Raw genomic sequence first — 26,286 nt, forward strand, 5'->3', positions numbered from 1 at the left:
AACGTGTTCCTTGAAAAACTGAAGCCGGCCTTACCGGCCATAAGACCTCGAACTGAATAAACTTGTCTTCAACTCAACAAAAAACTTGCAACTGACCATCAACTTCAGGACTAACCCCCCTGAACTCCCCCAGTTCTCATTGAGGGTTCAGAGGCTGCCAGAGCCCCAGCGCTCGCCTCCTGGGTGTCACCATCTCTAGCGATCTAAGGTGGGAAGAAAACCTCTCAAAAACACTGAAACAAGCCCAGCAACAGCTATTCTTCCTGCACCAGTTTGGCATGTCTCGTGCCCTTCTGACTTGTTTCCACTCAAGCAGGGACAAGCACAAGCTCTGGAGAGTCATCAAATCCGATCATTGGGACTCCTCTGTACTCCTCCAGACTGCAAACCAGAGCAGCCAGGATTGCAAACGATCCCTCCCACTCGAACAACAGTTACCTCAACCTACTCCCATCGGGTCTTTACTTCAGGACCCTCTCTATGAAACTCCTTCCCCCAAGCTGTCCTGGCCCTAAACTCTGCGCTTTAGCTGAGTCTCCATTGATTATTATTAGATTGCAAATGCAGGTTGCTGGCAGGGTTTCATTGGACTTTAAGTTGATTAAAAATTATCTTTTCCTTTAACTTTGTAGCCATGTTAGAACATCTAAAATGAAAAGAAAACCCAAATAAATTTTATTTTATCCATAGTAGGACAACTTCCATGTTGTGTGCAGTGCATGCTGAGTGCGAAGCAGGTCTCTTTGACACACGCTTGGCACCCATGCTGTGCCAGATTTGGGCGCCACAATTAAATCTGTGTAGTTTGGGTGCAGGCATTAGCCAAACCACGGATTACCTGCAGAAGGAAGGACATTTTAGCTCATCAGTAGAGGAATATATTGTTTATATTGCCGAGATTACCTAACACAGGCACAGCCTTCTTCCCTGCACCCAAATTAAACGCGAATGGAACATATAACTCTGCTGAGTGACCCTTTTCCTGCAGGAGCGACTAATTGCCCAGAGGAGGAAGTCTTGTCCCTCTCCCTGCAAGAGCGACTAGCTGCCAAGAGCAGGAAGCCTTGTCCCTACTCCTGCAGGAGCGTATTACTGCCCAGAGCAGGAAGCCTTGTCCCTCTTCTTGCAGGAGCGACTATTTGCCCAGGGCAAGAAGCCTTGTTCCTCTTCCTGCAGGAGCGATTAACTGCACAGAGCAGGAAGCCTTGTCCCTTCTCCAGCAGGAGCAACTAACTGCCCAGAGCAGGAAGGCTTGTCCCTCTTCCTGCAGGAGCAACTAACTGCCCAGAGCAGGAAGGCTTGTCCCTCTTCCTGCAGGAGCAACTAACTGCCTAGAGCAGGAAACCTTGTCCCTCTTCCTGCAGGAGTGACTATTTGTCCAAGGCAAGAAGTCTTGTTCCTCCTTCCTGCAGGAGCGATTAACTGCCTAGAGCAGGAAACCTTGTCACTCTTCCTGCAGGAGCGACTATTTGCCCAAGGCAAGAAGCCTTGTTCCTCTTCCTGCAGGAGCGATTAACTGCACAGAGCAGGAAGCCTTGTCCCTTCTCCAGCAGGAGCAACTAACTGCCCAGAGCAGGAAGGCTTGTCCATCTTCCTGCAGAAGCGACCAACTGCCCAGAGCAGGAAGCCTTGTCCCTTCTTCTGCAGGAGCGTATAACTGCCCAGAGCAGGAAGCCTTGTCCCTCTTCCTGCAGGAGCGTATAACTGCCCAGAGCAGGAAGTGTTGTCCCTTTTTCTGCAGGAGCGTATAACTGCCCAGAGCAGGAAACCTTGTCCCTCTTCCTGCAGGAGCATATAACTGCCCAGAGCAGGAAGCCTTGTCCCTCTTCTTGCAGGAGCGTATAACTGCCCAGAGCAGGAAGCCTTGTCCCTTCTCCAGCAGGAGCGATTAATTGCCCAGAGCAGGAAGCCTTGTCCCTCTTCCTGCAGGAGCAACTAACTCCCCAGAGCAGGAAACCTTGTCCCTCTTCCTGCAGGAGCGTATAACTGCCCAGAGCAGGAAGCCTTGTCCCTTCTCAAGCAGGAGCGATTAATTGCCCAGAGCAGGAAGCCTTGTCCCTGTTCCTGTAGGAGCAACTACCTGCCCAGAGCAGGTAGCTTTGTCCCTTTTTCTGGAGGAGCGACTAACTGCCCAGAGCAGGAAGCCTTGTAACTCTTCCTCAAGGCTATGTATATAGTCAGGCATCTGCAGAAAACTGTGACACTCCAACCTGGAATTTTCTGTAGGAATGCTTTGCAATAGGTGTGTTTGCCTAAACACAAGTACAGTGTAAGAAAGCTGTATGAAAATAACATACTGATCTGGCATTATTGGCCACCAGTTGTATCTAATCATTGGCCACACTGAGCTGCTAGGTGACATGTGCTGGCTTATTAACAGTCAGCTAGGTTGATCAGAGAATTCTCTCAGCATGCTTGATTGCTGTCACCCGAAACAATTCTTAGTGATTCAGGTGACTCTTTAGAAACGCTCACTGTACAAACCTGCTGCTCGCCTGGCTACCTAATTACACTTGTACTCAAGATCGGTCTTCACCTGAACAATCATCTGTCTGTGGACCATACAGTTATAATTACCGGTAGGTTACGGGTTATTGAGGGATAACTATGCAGTTATTAGTATGTGAACTTCAGTTTTTCAGTGCCAAGTTGAATGGCATTGATGATATTTAAAAAAAACAAAAAGCAGAATAGCCTTTTATTTGACATTTTTAATTTACTTTATTCATGAAAACATAATTGGATAAATGCAAAAAAAGCATTCCTTCTTCTGGTAGTCAGTATACATAAACCATGGTTACCGTGGCTGCAGCCCACCTGCTGGTCTGACCACTTCTCTGTGCTCCCTTGAAACCTATCACTGCTGTTCAAGGCTGTGTGTAATGCTAGGTACACACGATACAATTTTATGGCAGATTTAACTGCCAGATTGAATTTTTCCAACATGTCCGATCTGAATTTCGATCGATTTTCCAATGGCTTTCCATCAAATTGAATGGCAAAACTATCAGAAAATCGATCAAAAATGTCAGATAAGACATGGTGAAAAGAAATCGCTCTGGCAGGTAAATCTGCCAGAAAATTCTATTCTGTGTACCTAGCATAACACTATTTGTGATCGGAGTCTGCACTTCAGGTCTGATTACTGCTCTCTGTGATCTGTTCCCTCCTTGTTTTTGCCCAGATCAGTTATTAGAACAGATATGCAAGCTGGTAATGTTGTTACACACATCTATGGACAACAGTGACTTGGACAACAGTGGCTTGCAAGCAACAGGGAGAGCTGCACATGAACAAACAGCAGGAAACAGGAAGTATACAAAACAGTTCCAAACTTTTAAAGGGTATTGGAGGACAGACAGAACATTTTATATCATGCTTTCCTCCTGGCAGACTTAAAGCACCAGAGCTGCAGCCACTTAAAGTGAAAATAATGTAATAGAAAAAGTGCTTCATTTTTACAATAATTATCCTATACAAAATAACTGTCTTTGCGTCATCTACTTTCTGTCCGTCAGTGGCTTTTTTTTGTACAGGGCATGTGTGCAGTACAGACAGCCGTTGGGGCGGGAGGTCGGGCTAGGGCGGCCGTGTGCGCATGGTGGGCGCGCGCACTGACTGGCGGCGGTAATTTCTCTACCTAGAGCCCATGTTTAAACGGGCGTAGGTAGACTAGTGTATAAATGATTTAGGCCTGGAACCCACTACAAAACGCTATCGCTAATCGCAATCGCTAGCGTTTTGTATGAGCGGTTTGTAAGCTATTTCATGAGTGTTTTTAGGAGTGATTTTAAAAAGTTTAATTTGCCAGCAGTTGTTTAGCGATTAGTGGTTTTAATTCTGATTGGTCCTTTCTATTAATTCTTATTTTGTTAGTGTGCAGTAATGTAAAAACGCTTGCAAAATTACTCTGGGTCGGTTTTGACGAGTGATTACGCCAGTGTTTATATACTTTACATTGCAGAAACTCTAACGCTAAACGCGAAAAATGCTGCATGTCCTGAGTTTTGCGATTTGGTAATCGCAATCGCTCCAGTGGAATTTGGCCCATCCATTAACATTAGCTGAGGGCTAGCGGTTTGAATTGCTCCCTAAACACTCAGAAAATCACTCTAGTGGGTTCCAGCCCTCAGTCAGTGTTTGCCCATTGTAAAATCTTTCCTTTCACTCATTTACGTTCTGACATTTATCACATGGTGACATTTTTACTGCTGGCAGGTGATGTCAGTGGAAGGAAATGCTGCTTGCTTTTTTGGCAGTTGGAAACAGCTGTAAACAGCTGTTATTTACCACATTGCAACAAGGCACCCACAGTGTGATGTAAGAACCATGGTCCTGACATCACACTGTGGGAAGGGGTTTCACCACAATATCAGCCGTACAGAGCCCCCTGATGATTCGTTTGAGAAAAGGAATAGATTTCTCGTGGGAAAGGGTGTATCGGCTACTGATTGGGATGAAGTTCAATTCTTGGTTGCAGTTTCTCTTTAAAGCGCGCTCCATGGGTGACCAAGATCATTAGGGAGCATTGGCCAAATACTCCTTACTTTGTGAGCCAGAATCCGAACCCTTGTCTGAGGGCTCAAATCCCACATCAAAGGCAACAAACTTGCCATTACGCTGTCTGACCAGCGGAGGAGGGGTTGTAATCTTTAATTAGAATTTATAGATCAAAAGACAATTTGAGATGATTTGGCTTATTTATGTCTAAAGACCACTTATCCTTTAACCACTTGAGGACCACGGTGTTAAACCCCCTAAAGACCAGGCCAATTTCATAAATTGGGCCACTGCAGCTTTAAGGCCTTGCTGCAGGGCCGCACAACTCAGAACACAAGTGATTTCCCCCCTTGTTTCCCCACCAACAGAGCTCTCTGTTGGTTGGGGTCTGATCGCTCCCCCAATGTTTATTTATTTTTTATAAAAATGCTTTTTTTTTTCCTCCCCACCCTCCCCCTGTCAGCCTAACACAGCGATTTGCTGTGATAAGCTTTCGCCGATCGCTTCTGTTTCCCCCAGGGGGACAATTGTGTCGCATGGCTGTCCCCAGTACAGAGCTGCCTCAGATCGCAGAGCTGTAGTATGTTAATAGACTGCGGTTTCGCCGTCTAATGCGTGTGGCGATGCGCGCTCGCATGCTAGCCCCATAGGCCATTCACGCCAATTGGCGTGGAGTGGTCCTGTGGCTGCCGCCACTTTCATGCTAATTGGCATGGAGCGGTCAACAAGAAGTTAAATAAAGCCATATACATATTTTGATGTCTTTGCTGATTGTTCTTGGCTGAGGCAAGGACAACCAGCGAATCAACATAAATGTGTATGGGAATCTGAGGATAGCTCTTCTGGTCAGATTTTACAGATGGGCTGTTGTAGGTTAAACTGCTGAAAAACTTCATGCTTGTTCTATTTCTTTTTTTATGCCATGCCCTGCTAATACTGCTGGCCATGAGAGTGTCAGAACCCGCAGTGCATCATTTCCTGCTGTGTATGGGGCTTCTGTAGCTGGACACTAATCAAAGGGCTCATGCCAATTGCTGGCTGCCACTGAAAGCACCTATAGCGGGCAAGTGAACAGTCCTGGACCTTGGAACAGTGAAAGAGGGTGACCTAATCTGATGAATGACTGACATTTTCTTCTAGATCCTAGGTTCTCAACATGTGGTACGCGTACCCCTGGGGGTACTTCTGATGGTTCCAGGGGGTACTCAGGCTTGATATACTTAACCAAGAATAACAAATTTTGAGTTTTAGAAAACCGATCAATCTTATTTAAACAACAAATTAGTATTTTAGCTGATTAAAAGCAACAGTAAATGCTTGGAAATTGTTTAGAACCAATTATGTACTACTATTAGGTATATATTTGTCAAGGGGTACTTGTGATAATGTTTACTATGCCAGGGGGTACTTGGTGAGTACAGGGTTTTAAAAGGGGTACATACCAATAAAATGTTGAGAAACACTGTTCTAGATCATATGTGTGGATGAGTGCTTGTGTGTCATTTATCTGTGGGATGTACTGGTGCATACCTATGAATATGCAGCCGGGAGACTTCGGCGCAGGATACAGTCGCTATACGGCTTACCCTGCTTCTACACAAGTCCCGGCGGCGCTAATTACTATTCCCCCTCCAGGCCGTCATGTATAGTGGGGGAATGATGTAATTCATTGGCAATGATGCAATAGCTGGCAGCCAAATTACAGTGTTACAAGGTAATTTAAGCTCCGTCTATTGACGGCACCCCACCCAAATCAGTCACTGAGTGCCGCTATAGCCGGAATTCCTATTACGGCCTAGGGTGGCGCCGCTGTGCCCAAATCTCCTTCGTTGTTTTAACACCACTCGGTACTGGTGGCTCTAGGAGAGCCTATAGAATATCAGGAAGGGTGTTTGGTTTAGCTGCTCAGTGTACATTATATTGTTTCATTACACAAGACTTCTTGAATAGAATGGTGAGATGCTGAACCATGATCTCATTGCGTCAAATCTGTATTTTGTTTTCCTCTACTGCCTCTCCATGTTAAACGTTAGTTTAGCACCTCCGCCGTGGTACTGACATGACCACAGATGTGGTGTAATTCACGTTTATTCACTGCTACTTTTCACGTAGCACACATGATATTGTGACTTCCTGCTGAGTTTTAGTGGCTGGGCAGTATATTAACTTGTCAGCGGCGGGTAAGCGGAGTGTTTTGACAAAGTGGTAAATGTCAGGCAGAGCATCTGCTTATCTGCACCTGATGGCGAATGCACTTTTTTATTTGCAGTTTATCAAGGCATTTGTTGGTGGAGAATAAGCGATATTTATAGATGTTGCTGGAAACCTCCCAGGGCTGCTGATGCGCGACACTGATGCATGATGATGTTGCTCCTGCATGTAGGAGACGATTCGCCTTGTGAGAATTTCAGATTTGTAGTGGCCCTTCTGTCGTTTCTCATTGCTGGAAATTCAGGAGTAATGTTCCCAGATTCATGTATTCATGTCATACTTCAGGACAGATTTGCACGGAGCTGTCAAGTGTCTAAGTAATATAAATTGGTTGGCACCTCCTGCTGTCTTACTGGGAAACAGCACAAAAGACAAATGTAACACTTGCTGAGAGGGAACATCTGCTTGGAAATCATCTGATGCAAATACTTTGTCTTACTTAAAGGGAAGGTCCAAGCAAAAAAAAAAAGAGTTTCACTTACCTGGGGCTTCTACCAGCCCCATGTAGCCATCCTGTGCCCTCGTAGTCACTCACTGCTGCTCCAGTCCCCCGCTGGGAGCTTTCTGACCTCGGAGGTCAGAGCCGAATTGCGTACATTTTTACACATTTCCGCTAGTGCAGGAACATTAACGCATACACTTTTACGCGTTAGTGGTGCAACGCGTAAATTTTTGTTCCTGCACTAGCTGGAATGCGTAAAAATGTATGCAATGTGGCCCTGACCTCCGAGGTCAGAAAGCTGCCAGCGGGGGACTGGAGCAGCAGTGAGTGACTACAAGGGCACAGGATGGCTACATGGGGCTGGTAGAAGCCCCAGGTAAGTAAAGCTCTTTTTTTTTTTTTGCTTGAACCTTCCCTTTAAGACACCTTGGAGTTAGACCTAAAATAGAACTCCGCATTGGAGCTCCGAGGTGGCAGTTGCATGTCACACACACACGGCGACTTAGAGGAAGAACAACTCGGAAAGGTAGTGACAATTTATACAAAACAAAGTATAATCCCTTTAATAGTAAACTCCAAAGGACTGGGAAAAGTGGTTTGCTATATCAGAAGTTTACTATATCAGAAATGGTCATATTCAAGTGCATGAAGCATACTATAGTACTGGATCTTAATTCAGTCAATAATTGGGAGTCCTTTTCGATTTTCAATGCTTCAGCAAGCAAGCACAGACAGCATCTAAGCTATATGCACAGTGCTCAATAGGCAGGGATTTACATGCAATAATCACGCACGAAAAGCATAGATCTCACTAGTTATGCAAGTGCAGTACTGAGAGTGTGCTCCTCTGTCCACATTTCTGTGCAACCTGGATGATACTGTAGCGTTGCAGCCATGCACAAGCAAGTCACATATGATAGGAAATCCCCTCACTGATCAGGCAGCAGCTTACGGAAGCACAGGTCTCACCAGTTTTTCTTTGTTTCAATAATTTTTATTGGGAAATTTTCTTAAATTTACAACAAGGCCTAAATGGCCACATTTCAACAATATCAGTAAGATTGTACATTGTTTATGTAAATAACAATAAACATATAAGTGTATAACATAGTCATTATATACCAGATACAATGAAGGTAAAATGCTAGTGGATGGTACAGTATCTGAGTAGCATTGTTGGTATTAGTAACTGTGACATATAGTTGGATGTTAACCTTTCACTGGAGCAGAACTTCTGGGTAACTGGGGGATTAAACACTCCTACTAAGTTCCCCGAAGACGCATCTCACTTTCCTAAAGAGTCACAGTCAATATTACAGAACAGATTGATATTAATACTATTTTGATGAAAACAACCCTTTATCAACCGTATACTTTATGTAGTCTATTGGGTATCTTAAACTAGACTAAACTAACACATACTACACTTAAGGTGGCCATACATGGTACAATTTTTCAATTAGATAATTTAGTTCGATTATTCCATTAGATCGATTATAAAGATTTTTCCAGCATGTCCGATCATTTTTCCTGAAAAAACTGGAAAATTGTTCAAATTTCTTGATCGAAAAAAAAAATATTTTCAACTTTCATTCAATTCGATCATTTAGATCGAATAAACGGGAAAATCGAACGTTTTTACTGTACCGTGTATGGCCACCTTAAGTGTATCAAGTTGTATCTTTTCAGTGCTGAGAACCAGATGTGATTGTCACAGTGCCTGTCATATGGCATACAAGTAATAGATAAACCAAGGTAGATACTGTATCTCTCTCTGTGAGAAGTTATTACTACCAAATACCACTATTTGATTACATATAAGGACCATAGACTTGCTCTAACCAAGAATGATTTTACATTTCCTGATTTAATAGCCCATGTTTTTTCTGCTTGTAGATTGAATTCAACAGATTTTAAGACTTTATCGATTGATGGGATACATTTAGATTTCCAATTTTCAGAGATAATAATTCTAGTAGATAGGATCATATGATTATATAGCAATCTTTCTTTGGTCGGCAAGTCTACTGTTCCTATATGCAATAAAGCCATTTGGGGGCAGTTTTTCTTCAGAGGTAATCCAAGCAGGCCCAGAATAGTGTGCAGATAGCAAGCAGGCTACAAGTGGCTGCCAGCCTGCCCATCAACAATGGCTTATGGGTCTCTGACATATGACGCATGTGCCCGGCCTATTTCCACTCTAGCCAGATACAGAATACTGAAGGGGCCACGAAAACAGGTCATTTGTAACAGAAGTTCTATTAGATCAGGGTTTACTATACCAGACATTACTCCCATATACTTATAATGAAGCTTGGCTGGGATCTGGATGATTAGCTTACTATACCCGAATGTTTACTATATCAGAGTTTACTATAACGTCTTTAATGTCTTTTTTCCCTCACTAAATTAAATGGCAAAAAATGACCCTTTGCAAATTAAAAAAACTTAACAATCCACTCTGTGCTTGGCTAAGGCTTAATGTTCCCTTATTAAGAGGAGCGGCTGCATCTGTTATTGCACAAGGTCCTTCAGATGAGGCAATTGGAGCAGCTCTTGCCTCTGATTAGCTTAGTTTTGCTATAACACAAGGCAATGTATGTGCAATGGATGAGGTGACTGATAGATCTATTCTGCTTCTTTTTGGTAGCTATACGGGACTATGAAACTGCCCAGCAGCACAGTGAAAATGACAAAGAGATCAAAGAAAGTCTAGAAAAAGCACAGAGGCTTCTGAAACAGTCTCAGAAGAGGGATTACTACAAGATATTGGGTGTAAAGAGGTATGTTGCAATTCTTTCACATTTTTACTTATTGTTCATGTTAATCAACTGCACTTAGCCAGTTTGTATTGAAAACCTAAAGTGCTGGCGCGGAACCACAACTCTTCATTACAGACGTGATGCCCATCATTTAGCTTATCATTGATTGCAATGTGATCACAAAATGCCAAGCGCCTTCTGGAGCGTTTTCAAGGAATGTGATTTTGGACCCTCCATTCCTTGAATAAAATTGTTCTGAAAATGCTGCAGTGGAATCACCACCATAGACTTCTATGTGCCCAGCGCTTTTGGAATCCTTGAAAGGGCAAAGCACTGTTGAAAGCACTCCAGTGGGCCCTGAATGACTATATCAGATCGCATGTACCTTTAATATCTTCTGCACATGGTCTTTTCAACTACTTTCCACTACTATCAAATTATAAAGAGTAGAAATAATTTTACCAGAGCCCACATCATAAAAGTATACTATGGTAATGTATCTTACCTAATTCAGTCAATAATTGGGAGTCCTTTTCTCTTTTCAGTGCTTCAGCAAGTGAGCACAGACCACATCTAAGCTAGATGCATAATGCCAATATGCAGGGATTTGCATGCAATAATCACACAACAGCTTGCAAAGGAAGCCTAGTTCTCGCCTGTTAATGCAGGTACAGTACATTGTGTGCTCCTATGTCCACAACACGTCTGTGCAGCCTGGATGATACTGTAGCGTGGTAGCCATGCACAAGCAAGTCACAGATGACAGGCAATTCCCTCAGTAATCAGACAGCAGCTCACAGGGATGAGCAATGGATGGATTCGAAATAGGTTTTATTCGGAATGCATCCAGGTAATTAGCACTCCACCTGAGCAGGGGTGGTGCCGTGGGTGGGTTAAACTCACGCTACACTCCAATTCACGGTCACGTGACTACCGCACGTCCTCCTTTCGGGTTGTACCTATTCGGAATTCATCTGTTGCTCATCCCTGGCAGCTTACACAGACAGCATAGGTCTCACTGGCTGGTGCTTCTGAGGTAATCCAGTAGTAGTAATGTGCAGATAGTGAGCAGGCTACAAATGGCTATCAGCCCTCCCACCAACTATGGCTCATGGGTCTCCGTAGGACGTATGCTCCCACCCAGTTTCCACTATGGCCGGATACAGAATACCGCAGTGGGCCAAAAAAACAGATTTACTATAACAGAAGTTGTATTATACCCGGGTTTACTATAACAGGCGTTACTCCCATATACTTATAATGGTGCTTGGCCGGGACTCTAGCTAAGTGTTTATTCCCAAAACTGTTCTGAGGGACCAACAAAGCAGAGCTCCTTCCCTGTTTTTTTTTTTTAAAGACTTGCAAGAGGAGTTGCTGGACTCTTGTCTAATGCTGGGAATACACGGGTCTATTCTGGCACTCGATTCTGCGCCCTCTTATCTTTCGCTTGTTTGGCTTATCTTTTGTGAAATGCAATGAGAAATCGAGCTGTAATGGGATCGAACGGTGATCGGACATGTCAGAAATGATCTATCAAGCCATCTTAACCTCTTGAGGACTGCAGTGCTAAACCCCCCTAGTGACCAGGCCATTTTCACTGAGATGTGCCACTGCAGCTTTAAGACTAAGCTGCAGATCCGCACAACACAGCACACCAGTGATTTCCCCCCTCCCTTTTCTCCCCACCAACAGAGCTCTCTGTTGGTGGGGTCTGATGGCTCCCCCCATGTTTTTTTTTTTTTTAATAAATGTTGTTTTTTTTTATTTTTTTTTTAAACCCTGTTTCTTTAAATTCCCTCCCTCCCTTTTTTCCGCCAGCCAGCCAGCCAATTATGGCGATCGGCTGTCATAGGCTTCTGCCTATGAGAGCCGATCGCTCTCTTGTCCCCCAGGGGGACAGCCGTGTCACAGAGCTGTCCCCAGTGCAGCGCTGCTGCCGATCGCAGCGCTGCACCATGTAAATAGACGGCGATCACGCCGTCTAACAGTCTCCTGAGCGGCAATAGCCGCTCGAAGACTGAAGACGGGGCGAAGCTCCGCCCCCCAAGCAGGAAATGCGCGTGTGCACCATGCGCGCGATCTCCTGCAAAACAGAGCCCAAGGACTTGACGCCGCGGCCACGCCCATCGGCGTGACGCGGTCGGCAAGAGGTTAATGGCTCAAAATCGAGCTGTGTATTTCCAGCATAATATTGAACAGTGGAGAGTGGTACACAAGTAAGATATGTTACCTGATCTACCACTAATTGCAGTTCTGTTACAAGTTGAACCGGTGCCCAGAGGCATCATACCAGACGGGACCATGTACAGATAAAATTACTAAGTTAGCCACAAAAAGTTTTTCAACTTTAACATAAGAGATTTATATGTCTTCCTAAAAACTTAGAAATTGCTATGCTTCTGCATTATCTGAATGCCGCTGAGCCTTCAGCATTAGTCAATCCTCGGACTGGCACGTTGCTGCATTGTGCAGGCTGCTGAATGTAGAGGATGCAAGAATATATTTCAGAGTTTGCTGGATGGTAGGAGAGACTGAAAATGTTCTGCGGAGAGAAATTCTATTAATATGTATGCTCTCTCACACTTGGCTTTTTTTTACTGCCACACACAGGAATGCCAAAAAGCAGGAAATCATAAAAGCGTACAGAAAGCTGGCACAGCAGTGGCACCCTGATAACTTCCAAGATGAGGAAGAAAAAAAGAAAGCAGAGAAAAAATTCATCGACATTGCATCTGCTAAAGAAGTCTTAACAGATCCAGGTAATGTTGTTTAGCTACCTGTTCTGCTTGTCACTGCTGTGTCAATGTGTTTGCTTTGCTGTGAAAAGGGATAATGTAACAGCATAGACTCTCATGTCATTATCTGCTCTGCTCAAGGAATAATATCAACTCATTTCTTACATTCCCTTCTTTGTGCGCATGAGGAAAACAGATCAGTGTTGCTGTAGGCTGATAAAGAGTTTGACGAAGCAGATTTGTGTAGTTATATCCAGAAGGTCGATGATTATAGAAAAAGGAGAGGACTGGAACAATGCTGAGATTTGATTACAATAAATGGAGTAATATAATTTGGCCCATCTCGGTTACAGGTTGTGGCACAGCTCATCAGGAGCTGGATAGGCTACACAACACACAGATGGTCTAAGGTGACTTGGGGGGGGGGGCATTATGTAGAGGCCTCTATAAATGTGGGGAACAAAGGGGCAATGTAAACTATGAACACCATAAGGGGTCACTGTACAGGGCAGAACTATTCAGGGGGGGGGGCACATGATGGGGGCCATATGGCATAGTACGGGAATACTATAGGAGGGTGCTCTAAATTTGAGGGGGGTGGGTGCATTTCAATAGCTAGAGAAAATAACTTTTTAACTGCTAAAAGACTGTATTACTTCAACATATCAATACCATTCGGTAATTTTAGAAATTTACATCAATGAAATCATAAGACAGAATAAATATTAGTATTTAAAGAACGCTGTTGTGAAAGGCTTAAAATACATACATTTTTCCCAATTAACTATTTTTTATCAGAAAATATGAAGTTTTCCTCAGTTCTACAACCTTAACAAGAGGAGTTAACGCTGCTGAACTATAGTTGCAACATACACTGGGGGACATTTATCAAGAGTGTCTGAGACAAAATATTGGTAGGTTCTTAGAAATCCATGCAGAACGCTATCAGACATCTTAAGAAATCACTAAATAGTGCAGATTCCTTCTTAAGCTGTTGTAAAATAGGGGGAGTTAGAAAGGTTTCTCAGACAGTGCAGTGTGAGGGAAATTGCTGTTGATGAGGTAATCAATACAGCTGCTGTATTGCATCAATGCCCAGCATTGGAAGGACTAAGCACAGAATAGCTGCACAGGATTCAGCAGGGGGAGGAGCACTTCACAAATCATGCCTAGCCTGCACTGCTACACAATCTGTAGAAGTGCTATTAAGCACTTCTTAATCTGCTGCAGTTTAGGAATGGATTTACACTTTTCTTAACCGTAGTGCAGTTCTAGAAATTCACACTAAACTGCCACTATTAAGTAGAATTTAGGATTCTTCTTATCATGCAGAACAGTCCCCCTGCTGGTAAGAACTGTTTAAGAAGAAAAAAACTTGGTAATGCTTTGATAAATCTGTCCCTCTGTCTACGAGGAATCTTTGTGGCAGAAAACATAGCCTTGCAAACATAATGCTTGTTTTGAATCTAAGCTAAAAAAGGCTTCCTTCCAATTTTCCTAAGCTAGGGTCATGTGATTATGCCTGCAGGAAGCTGCTAACACAGGTGTTTGCTCAGAGAGAACTTCATCATCTATTTATATTTCTATTTTACATGTATCAGAGTTGGCAGCTTCCTGCAGGCATAAACATGTGACCTCAGCCCAGGAAAATTGGAAGAAATGATTTTGGCGACTAAACAAATATTATTTTTGCTACAGAGTGTGGAGGGAGTTTGTTTCAGACTCAGTATGTGCAGTTCTGCATTAACTGACTTGCCTTGGAGCACAGGAGTCCTTGGTTGGAATCCAGGCCAGGAAGCTGGCAGGTTAATTGGCAAAATTAGTCATAGGACGAGGTAATGACATAACATTGTAAAGCCTGCTGAGATATAAATTGTATAATATATACTCTGTAAAGTACTTTGTAAAATGTAAGTTAAGATTCAGTAAAAAAAAAAAAAAGGGTTTTCATACTGGCTTCTGTAAAAAACAGTATACATTTCTATATAGTTTGCCCTGTGGCCAGATGTGACACTCCAATACTGTCAAATGTGATGATGTATTAGAGAACAGTCTAGAAAGTTACAACAATTATGGCTGTGATTATGTAATAAATATCTGACAATAGAGCAGTTTCTATTCATTCCCTAGCAACTAGTCAGCATCTCCCATTACTTTTACTTCTATTACATGCACCAGTTGGAGTATGACCATGCATTAGTTACAGGGTGATGAACTGATTATGTTATGCAGGGGAACGTGGCACATGTGCCCCAAACTGTAACGTTGTTCATAGAAGCTCTACCATCATATAGTTTGGGATAGACAGTTCTAATACATATAAATGTTTATTTATAGAAAAAAGGAGCCGGTTTGATGCTGGTGAAGATCCATTGGACCCTGAGAGCCAGCAAGGTGGAGGAGCTCACTTCCATCGATGGAACCAGTGGCAGGGATTCAATCCATTTGGCTCAGGAGGGCAATTCAACTTTAAATTTAACTTCAACTAGACTAAAGTGGTGTTCCACCTATGCACCTTCCTGGGAGAGAATCCATGTTACAGCGCTGTACTGTAGGAATGGCCAATGTCTCTGAGTGTCTGCTGTGCAGCCGTCCAGCCCAGTGCAGTAAAATACTTTTTGGACAACACATTTGGATATCCAGTATGGCAATTACATTCTCTTCTAGGACTATTGGAGACAGACTTGAATTAGAGTTTAATCTATTTTTCTTGCTCATTTCAAATGGAGGAAATACGTAAGTAGCCAACTTTACTTACTGTATCAGGGATATTGCACAGAGTATTTCAGGACTTTAACCTATGGAGTATCTATCCCAAAACCAAATTGTATTGAATGGACAGTATGTGCCAGTGCCAAGATTTCATGCATCAGACTGCTCACTAAGGAAATCTAATCATAAATCAAACCTTTCCTAAAAACAATTATACGGGAAGTGGACATTGCATTTGGATTTATTTATAATTAAGATATTTGTTTCACAGCTAATGTGTAAGCCGTGTGGAAATATTTTTAATAAATAAAACCTTGTAAAATCTTGAAACAAGTGTGTTTTACACAATAGATTAACATCCAGCATTTCTAGAAAGAACACACAGCCATTCACATCATGGGTATGCTCAGGAAATCATCACATAACACTGTTTTAACCATTTAGCAGCCAATTTAGAGGCTTGCAAGTGTTCCAGGCCAATTTATGTCTTTGTTACATTTCCTTGCTAATACCGGTAATTAGTACTGCTGTAATGTGTATTTATGGCCTCTTGTCACTAGTGGGCAGGGTGGGACAATAACAGAGGACTTCTGCTTTCAGTTTCTATATTTTCTTATGCAGAGAGATCAAAGCATTCCAAGAATTTACAGCACAATGAGTTCTGCCGACTGAGGTCAAAACCAGTGCACTTGTCTCAAAACGAAATAACTATTAAAGAAAACCTGTAACGAGAAAAAGTTCCCCTGGGGGGTACTCACCTCGTGTGGGGGAAGCCTCTGGATGCGATTGAGGCTTCCCCCGTCCTCCTGTGTCCCACGGCAGTCTCGCTGTGCCCCTCCGAACAGCGGGGATGTAAATATTTACCTTCCTGGCTCCAGCACAGACGCAGTATCGGCTCTCTGTACGGAGATAGGCGGAAAAAGCAGAACACTGTCAGGCCGCTCTACTGCGCAGCCGACTGAGATCCACCTATCTCTGTGCTGAGAGCTGCAACAGCGTCCCCGCTGGAGCCAGGGACGGTAAATAAATTTAGCTTGTCAGGCTTGTCGAGCTAGGATTGCTGGAGACTTCAAAGGAAGCCAGTGCTGGATTGCCTGCAGCTACAGGGGAGGGGGAAACCTCATTGGGACCCTCAGGCTTCCCCCTCCCGAGGTGAGTACCCCCAGGGGATGTTTTTTTTTTCAGTACTGGGTCTCTTTAAAGAGAACCTGTACTGAATAAAAATATTTAAAATAAACACATGAGGTAACTTCAAATGAACATTACATAGTTACCTTGCCATCAGTTCCTCTCAAAAGCTCACCATTTTCTTCTGACAATAATCCCTTCCAGTTCTGACAATATTTTGTCAGATCTGAAATATATCAGTTGCTGTCAGTTACAGCTGAGAGGAAAACTGATGTACCAGGTAATGTCCATGTTTCCCTATGGCTCAAGTGGGCGATGTTACAGTTTAACTGTGTGCTGACCAGAAAGCGGTTATGGGTAATGGCCATTTTCAAAATGGAGGACGGAAAATTTCCTTAATCACAGTGAACAAACAGGACGCGGGACAGGAGAAAGAGATTGAGGAGTAGACTACATGGAAGGTAAGTGTGACCTGTGTATGCTTATTTTGACTTTTCAGTTCAGGTTTTCTTTAAAGCTGCCAATGGGTTTATAGAAATGGGGACCTTCCCAAAAGACAATCAGTGTATTGCCAGACTGTATGTATGAAACGGCAATTGCCAACTTAAGTGTTCTTCCCCAGGCTCTTTGAGCCGGTGCTCCACCCGGCTAGTTTGGTGAGCACCCGGCTGTCATCGGCTCACCTCCTCCTCTGCTGTAAGCAGAGTTGTGCAGAGAAGCGCTGGCCCTGCATTCTCATCTCGCCCCATCTGGCTACTTTTTCATGCCACCCGGCTGGAAAAAGAATTCTGGGGAGAACACTGCACTTATACTGCACTTTCTATAGTGTTAGATAGTTGGATGAGTGCAAACGCCATTTACGTGCATACTCAGTTATTCAGTCCCTATAACACAATAAAAACTGAATAAATGATTGTCAAGCTGGCCACTAACGGTCCAATTTCTAGCGAAAAATCGTTCGAGTGATCAGAAATTCTAATCGGATTGGTTGTAAATAATCTCCATTGGTGGACACAATCGATTATGAATGAGTGAAAAAAATGTTGCCCGAATGAATTTTCGTCGAACGAAAATTTGGATTTTCTTGGTGGTCGTGATGGATAGGAAGCAAAGATTGGTAAGTTGATGGTGTGGTGAACGATTTTTCGTCAGAAATCGGAACAGTTAGTGGCCACCTTCATAAAACTATGCAAAAGATTAGTTATGTACAAGCATTAGTTTGCGGGAAAACATAGAACTATTTTAGGTCTTTGCATATGTACAGTAACTAAGTGTTTTGTAAAAACGTAAGATTGTGTGATGAGTAAATTGTCACACTTTTGGGTGTTCTTGTTTTTTTTTTTTTTTATTTTATTCAGCCCCATATGTCCCTTTTGCAGGTCCTTCTCAGGGACCTTGTACCTGGCCAATTCTGCTTTGTTTAGGCAACTGGCATGCCTTCTAACAGTAACATACCTAGGCTTACAAGTCCTGGCATAGCATAGGTATAAGAGAGACAGACCATCTGCTGCACCAGAAAACTTTGAAGTATCCAAACAGTCTCATTAGTCACAGCTTATACTGAATGTTGTGTGAGTACTGGGCACTTTCACAGTTTTACATCTGTTCTGTAAAGTGTCTAAAAGGTTTGCAAAGAACTACAGATATACATTTTATCTAGAAAAAGTTTTTATTATTGAAAACGTGTTGACAATGCCAGTACCATAAGTTTATAAACCACATATGTTTTTAAAAAAAAACTAGCATTTACTGTAATACAGTATCATAGTCAGTATTATATATAGATATCATGACAAAATAACACATCTATAGCCTTTAAAACTACACATTTATTTCCACTATTTTTGTATTTTGCTGTGTTTATTAGAAGAGGCTAGTTGACAAAGATGTGCTTCATCTGGACTGCCCTGAACATAAAATGCGCAGGCAGCACAAGAAACTATTACTGGTGCTAATTCCAGCGTATTGTGCAACTAGCAGGACCTACAAGTCCTGGGTAATAAGAAAATTGCATATTACCCATGAGTCGCAGGTCACACTAATTGGCCTAAGCGCATTACTCTGCTGACGTTCTTACCAGTAATAGTGCCGTGCAGCGCCTGCACATTCCAATATTAATGAGCATCAGAGGCAGAAATAGGGACCTTTAAGGGGGCATTTGTAAAGAGTGTTTGAATCCCAACAGATTGTTCTGATTGCACAAATAAAGGTACTATGTGAAACGATATATAGCCTGGCACACACTTTCAATTATGATTGGCCAATCACTGAACAATTTTACCCAACCTGAACATTTGTATTGCGATTTTCTCTTGTCAGACTTAAGAGCTGCAGCCACTGGGACACACTCAAGGGGCCACCCTGCAGTGTTAGGGAGTCTTGCCTTGAACTCCTTACTGAACAGGTACTGACCCTAGCCAGGATTCAAACCCAGGTCTCCCATGTCAAAGGCAGAGCCCTTAAGGCCCCGTTTACACTTAATCAGTTGCTCTCAGTTATAACTGAAAGGACAACTGATTTCCAAAGTACTGCCCATGGTTTCCTATGGCACCTTTCACACTTTTTAACTGAAATATTTTTCACAATGCTATGCTATGGGGGGAAAAAATGCGTACCAACTGATTAAGCGTAAACGTGGCTTAACCCTTACCACCTCCATGTAGTATGGGGGTTTTCACAATATGCTCCTGCTATACTATGAGCATATTGTTTAGTAAACCCCCATACTACATGGAGGTGGTAAAATTGCTCAGTGATTGGCCAATCATGATTGAAAGTGTGTACCAGGCTTTATTCTATGTAGGGAATTTCTGGAATTGCTTAAAATTAAACTTGATGACAAATTTGCTGCTTTTTGGGATCATACAAGTTTTTGTTTTGGATGTTTTATGCTTACTACTCAGGAAAAAAAGTTGGTGAAAAATGATCCTAAATTGCCTAGATACAGGATAAGCATAGTCCTAGTCATAGCATCAAGGGTCTTATTTGCATATAGTGGCTAAGAAACAACATTGTGATTAAGGCTAGGTTCACAGTGGCCATTGCATTGCAGGATTGTGACAAATTGGGAAAGCGGCATCACACTCTATCCGTGCGTTGCATACAGTCAATGAAAAATATGCTTCACTTTGTTGCATGCGCATTTAGCAGTAACGCACTTTCAATGCCGCAGGCAGTTGCACTGCAACAGACTGACGGCACATGTGAGCATCGCTATAGGTGGTGCATTGCAGTGCGGTAAGCCACATTACACACACTACAAAACGTTTTGTTTACTTCATACGTATTTGCATGTTCACACATCTGCAACTCAGCACAGAGCCCTATCACCAATGCAGGAGAGAATCATGCAAAAGCCCTCAAGATAGGTCTTTTGAAAAAATCATCTATTCGGTACAAAGAATTGTATATGGCAGCTTAAGGGCTCAAACCCACTAGCAGCCTTTTCTAAGCGCTAGCGATTTGAAAAGCTCTTGCTAATCCAGTGCTGTGGGGGTTTTTTACAAAATCACATCGCTCCAGTGAGAATACACACATAGGATAACATTAGCAAGAGCTTTTGAAATCACAAAGCGCTCAGAAAAGCGCTCCTAGTGGGTTCCAGGGCTAAGGTTGTTTTCCAGATCTTTGTTAAGAGAGAGTGTAAATGTTTAATGTTGTGAAGAGGAAGGTGCTTGATCTCTGCAAAATGTTGTCCAACCACGACACAGAAGCAGAACTTGAGCTTCTTAATTAAAAAGTAATCAATGTCTCATCAGCCATAATTTAGACTAATCAGTTGTCGCTTCAAAAATAGACTGAAAATTTCTTGCAAATCTGTGAAAAATTTGTAGAACTAATCATAGTTGATACACACAGTTTGAACAGCAAGTGATTATATTACTGGGAAATTATAACTGCGGACAAGTTGCTGATAAATGAGGACAGGTTCATAAAATACACAATTTCAAACAAAGTACTGCTTATATTTAGCTAGAACTAAAGACATGTTTAACATGAGTTTTGTGTAGCTGTTAATTTTTCACCTTCTCATTCCATTATAAGAGGATTTAACTATCCTTTCATCTTTTTTTTTCCCTCTCTCTGGCCCTAATTCAATTCACCTTTTCTCAGAAGTTTTCTCCTAGGAGATAATTTTTCACCTTCTGTTTAACACACATCTTCAGTACTTTGCAATTGAAAAAGGTTCTAAAAAGTAGGTGAAAAGGGGTTTTCAAAATTATTCTATTGTCTTGCTTGCTGGTGGCTTAAAATCATGTTATTGATAAGGTGTGAAAATAAGGGCCTCTCTCTCTAAAGAAGAACTTTATTGAAAAGGGGGGGGAAAATCAATACATTTCAAAGTGAGAGGTTAAAAAAAGAAGAGATCAAAACATGATTGATATTCATTATGTAATTTATTCATATTGTTTAAACTACAGTCAGCCTGCAGTAATCCTTTACTACTGGCAGAAATGGGGAAAAAAAACAGACCTCACCAACTGCCATTATCTATAACCACAACTCCTAAGAATGCATTAGGCTAAAAGGTTGTGTTGTTTGAAACCTATACATATGCACAGAAGGAGATACTGGTTGCTTAGCAGTTGGAAACAGCCCATTATTTTCCACAATGCAACAAGGCTCCCACAGTGTGATGTCAGGATCATGGTTATGACATCACACTCGGGGAGGGGTTTCACCACAATATCAGCCATACAGAGATCTGTATTGATCTATTTGAGAAAAGGTAAATATTTCTCATGGGAAAGGGTATCGGCTACTGATTGGGATGAAGCTCAATCTTTGGTTACAGTTCCTCTTTACAGGACCACTATCGCGAAAATTGTAAAGTACATGTAAACCTATACAAATAAGAAATACATGTCTCTCAGAATAAAATGAGCTATAAATTACTTTTCTCATATGCTGCTGTGACTTACAGTACGTTGTAGAAATCTGGCAGAACTGACAGGTTTTGAACTAGCCCATCTCCACATAGGGGAGGGGGGGGGTGTTAGGTTTTATCTCTTTTCAAAAGCACTTAGTGAATGGCAGTTGCTTCATCCATCTGCCAAAAAGTGTGCAGTGAATAGGGAGGCTGCCTAGCATACCTGTATAAATAATTTTCAGGGAGTGTCTTTGTAAAGAATAAAGACCGTGCAGAGAATCTCCCATGAGGAGATGAGCTGGTCCAAAACCTGTCGGTTCTGACAGATTTCTACTACCTACTGTAAGTGACAGACATCTAGAAGAAAAGTAATTTATAGCTTTTTTTTACTTATTTGTATGTGTTTACAGGTATTTTAAATGTTATACTTTTTTGTGATAGTGGCCCTTTAAGAACATGTAATTTAAGCCTTGTATAAACATATTACTCAAATCCTTCATTTTAAATGTATAGCTATATTTTCTCTCAATATTTCAAAAATGCAGTTATTCATGTTTAGGGTTAAAGAGGAACTGAAGAGAGGTATATGGAGGCTGCCATGTTTATTTCCTTTTAAGCAATACCAGTTGCCTGGCAGCCCTGCTGATCCTCTGCCTCTAATACTATTAGCCATAGCCCCTGAACAAGCATGCAGCAGATCAGGTGTTTCAGACTTTAAAGTCAGATCTGACAAGACTAGCTGCATGCTTGTTTCTGGTGTTATTCAGATACTACTACAGAGAAATAGACCAGCCCTGCTGCAAGGCAACTGGTATTGATTAAAAGGAAATAAATATGGCAGCTTCCGTATACCTCTTAATTCAGTTCCCCTTGAAACGACAACTCAAGTGAGAGTGGTATGGAGGCTGCCATATTTATTTCCTTATAAGCAAAACCAGTTACCTGGCTGTCCTGCTGATCTTCTGCCTCTAATACTTTTAGCCATAGACCCTGAACAAGCATGCAGCAGATCAGGTGTTTCTTACAAGATTAGCTGCATGCTTGTTTCTGGTGTTATTCAGACACTACTGCAGCTAAATAGATCAGCAGGACTGCCAGGCAACTAGTATCGTTTAAAAGGAAATAAATATGGCAGCTTCCATATTCTTCTCACTACAGTTGTCCTTTTCAAGGAGTTATCAGGCTTTTATAAGAAAAATAAGCGCTACTTACCCGGGGCTTCGTCCAGCCCCAAGCTCCCAGCATATCCCTCGCCGCCGCTGCCTTCCGATCCCCGGCGATGATGTCAGGGCAACCTGGAGGTCGGCCTGTACTGCCACATGGACCGGATCGTAGTGCTCCAGGTCAGCCTGACGTCATTGCCGGGGACTGGGAGGCAGCGGTGGCAAACGGCTGACGGCAGAGCTGCAGTGAAGGACATGCTGGGAGCTTAGGACTGGACGAAGCCCCGGGTAAGTAACACTTATTTTACTTATAAAAGCCTAATAACTCCTTTAGGAATCGAAGGCTGTGCATGACCGTGTCTCTACAGTTTAACCGTTGTTCGACTATAATATTACGGTGTGATCATAATGTGTTTTGTGGTGCATTTGAACATAAGTTCTCACTCTCATTGTCACGTTGGGTTCCATCATAGTAATGCAAGCCGACCTGTGTGCTTACAGGACAACGAGCACACGTATCAAATTATTGGCAACAAGGTACTGTTGGTTGAAATGTTGGCATTAATGAGAAGATACGAGTTTTGAAATAATTGTGATGTGTTGCAAGCACATCATATGTATTTGTCCTTTATATAAAGTGTGTAGAGTCAATTTTTGATATAGTAAACTACTTTGCTTAGTCCCTTGGAGTTACTATAAAGGGATTCTACTGTATGGATACAATTGTTAACCAGTTAATTTTCACTTTCGGTTTGCTGTAACCACTTAAAGAGACAAGGCTAGGAGCCAATGAAAGCGGCTCTTGGCCGGCTCAGAAACTCTGCCGTCATAGAAACGGTAGAGTGGGTTGCCCAGGTTCCCGATGTGCTGCGGTGACAGCAGTTGCGGCGATTCGTCAAGATTCTGACATTTCTGTACCAGTGGTCTCTGGTCCTTAAAGGGTCAGAGACCGCTGGTACTTAAAGAGACACTGAAGCGAAAAAGAAAATATGATATTATGATTTGTATGTGTAGTGCAGCTAAAACATAAAACATTAAGATCAGATACATCAGTCTAATTGTTTCCAGTACAGGAAGAGGTAAGAAACTCCAGTTGTTATCTCTATGCAAAAAAGCCATTAATGGCTTTTTTGCATAGAGATAACAACTGGAGTTTCTTACCTCTTCCTGTACTGGAAACAATTAGACTGATGTATCTGATCTTAATGTTTTATGTTTTAGCTGTACTACACATACAAATCATAATATCATATTTTCTTTTTCGCTTCAGTGTCTCTTTAAGTACCAGCGGTCTCTGACCCTTTAAAGACCAGAGACCACTGGTACAGAAATGTCAGAATCTTGACGAATCGCCGCAACTGCCGTCACCGCAGCACATCGGGAACCTGGGCAACCCACTCTACCGTTTCTATGACGGCAGAGTTTCTGAGCCGGCCAAGAGCCGCTTTCATTGGCTCCTAGCCTTGTCTTTCAATGTAAGCCAATGGGAGTTGCTTACATTGAAAGACAGGGCCAGGAGCCAATGAAATCAGCTCCTGAACCACTCACAGTAAATTACATTATTTCAGCTGGAAAAGACCAGAGCCATTGACTGAGCATTATATATCCATTTCTAGTCGGGAAGCCACACACTGCCCACATGAACTACACATGATGCATAACAAAATGGTCCCAATCTGACCTAATCAGCGACATACAACCTTGCTAAAATCTGCCAAGTGCTTGAGTACTATTATGTGGTAAGTGTGCACCACATCCAAAAAAATAAAAATAAAAAATCATATAGGAAGTCATGAAAAAACTTTGTCTGTCAAATCGTGTCACACTGTGGTCCAACCACTGCAAAGGCAATGCAGACAAAGGCCTCAATTCACTAAGATCATGCTGGAGATAATAAGGCAAGAGAAAACTTACCTCCACATAAGAGAGAGTTATCTTATCTCTTCATTCCTTAAGTTACCTCCTCTGTAGTTAAGTTACCTCCTCTGTAGTTAAGTTACCTCCTCTGTAGTTAAGTTACCTCCTCTGTAGTTAAGTTACCTCCTCTGTAGTTAATTTCACATGCAGTTAATAAACAGCCTGTCTTTAACTCTAGAGTTATTTTAAGGATTGAAGAGTTAACTTAAAGACAGAAGAGTTAACTTTAGGCTTGCCTGAGGTAAAATGTTTCCTGAATACTACATGCCTTATCACCATGGTAACAACTCTAGAAGAGTTATTAAAGACAGGAGAAAAGCTTAGTGACTTAAGGCCAATGGCCTCAATTCACTAAGGTTATCTCCTGTCTAATAACTCTTCTAGAGTTGTTACCATGGTGATAAGGCATGTAGTATTCAGGAAACATTTTACCTCAGGCAAACCTAAAGTTAACTCTTCTGTCTTTAAGTTAACTCTTCAATCCTTAAAATAACTCTAGGTTTGCCTGAGGTAAAATGTTTCCTGAATACTACATGCCTTATCACCATGGTAACAACTCTAGAAGAGTTATTAGACAGGAGATAACCTTAGTGAATTGAGGCCATTGGCCTTAAGTCACTAAGCTTTTCTCCTGTCTTTAATAACTCTTCTAGAGTTGTTACCATGGTGATAAGGCATGTAGTATTCAGGAAACATTTTACCTCAGGCAAGCCTAAAGTTAACTCTTCAATCCTTAAAATCACTCCAGAGTTAAAGACAGGCTGTTTATTAACTGCATGTGAAAATAACTACAGAGGAGGTAAATTAAAGACTACCTAAAGCCAAAAAAAGTTTGAACAGCAATACATATATGCAATCTATGCACTGTGTACAGTTAGATAAACATAAAAGTTTACATCTGGTATATTGCAGTGCATAGAATAGACTCACATTTAAATCTGCTGCAGCACCGCCATCTTGCTTCTCATGCTGAAGCCAGGGACAGTACACCCTCAGCTTTGTGCCTCCCCTCCAGCATTTGTCCTCCCCTCCAGTCTTCTGCCCTCCCCTTTGTGTAACTATGTCTGGGAAATCCCGTGCAGATAGGAAGGACTGATGACATCTTAGATAACCTCCTGCAGACGTCTCTAAGGGCCTGTTCACACTATATGCGTTCCTAGCCGTTTTCAGGGAACGCGTACTGGAACAAAAAACGCATAGAAACGGCTCCTAATGCTTTTGAATGGGCTAGTTCACATGTATGCGTATGAGACGCATACGTTTCTCATCCGCATTGCTGCACGCAGTTCTGTGCGATACGCATAGAAACGGACGCAATGAAAGTCTATGGACGCGTATCAAAAACGCGTACTATTGCGTTTTTAGCGTTCGTTTTCCTCTGCGGTTCCCATAATTCTTTTTTTTCCCCTGGGTCACGTGTTTGTGCAAAACGCAATAGAAAACGCATTCAAACGCAAGAAAAACGCATGCGTTTTTCAACTTGCGTTTCTTTGAATTTATACGCGTTCTACAAACGCAGCAAGTATGAACAGGCCCTAAATCATCTCTCTCCCTGCTGTGCAGCCACCAGCCTCTCTCTGCCTTTTCCCTGTTTAATTAAGCCTGTCGCTCCCCGCTGTGCAGCTGCTTCAGCCTGTGTTCCTGGTCTCTCACTCGTGAGATGATGCAGAAGTTTACCATGCATCATCTCTCGAGATTTTGCAAATTGAGCCATTCGTGGGTCGGGCTCTGTAAGTGGGATTGCCAGTGATGTCAGCAATCCCACAATGCTGTGCGAGCTGGCCAGGCAAAAGAAGAAAAATCGCCAGGGGCAAAATTGACAGGCGGGAGTGGCTTATGAATGAAT

General features: G+C 42.4%; 1 protein-coding gene across 1 annotated transcript in view; it reads left to right on the plus strand.

Annotated features, from left to right (window-relative positions):
- The window catches only part of DNAJC3 (DnaJ heat shock protein family (Hsp40) member C3), a 92,935-nt gene extending 77,240 nt beyond the window's left edge, over positions 1–15,695 (plus strand). Inside the window, exons 10-12 of the mRNA XM_068267929.1 lie at positions 9,804–9,936; positions 12,526–12,674; positions 14,988–15,695. Of these exons, the coding sequence (XP_068124030.1) occupies positions 9,804–9,936; positions 12,526–12,674; positions 14,988–15,139 (434 nt within the window). The 3' untranslated portion in view covers positions 15,140–15,695. The remainder of the gene's footprint in view (positions 1–9,803; positions 9,937–12,525; positions 12,675–14,987) is intronic.
- Positions 15,696–26,286: the final 10,591 nt, after the last annotated feature.

The sequence above is a fragment of the Hyperolius riggenbachi genome, chromosome 2 (genome assembly GCF_040937935.1).
Source record: "Hyperolius riggenbachi isolate aHypRig1 chromosome 2, aHypRig1.pri, whole genome shotgun sequence".
NCBI classification, from domain to species: Eukaryota; Metazoa; Chordata; class Amphibia; order Anura; family Hyperoliidae; genus Hyperolius; species Hyperolius riggenbachi.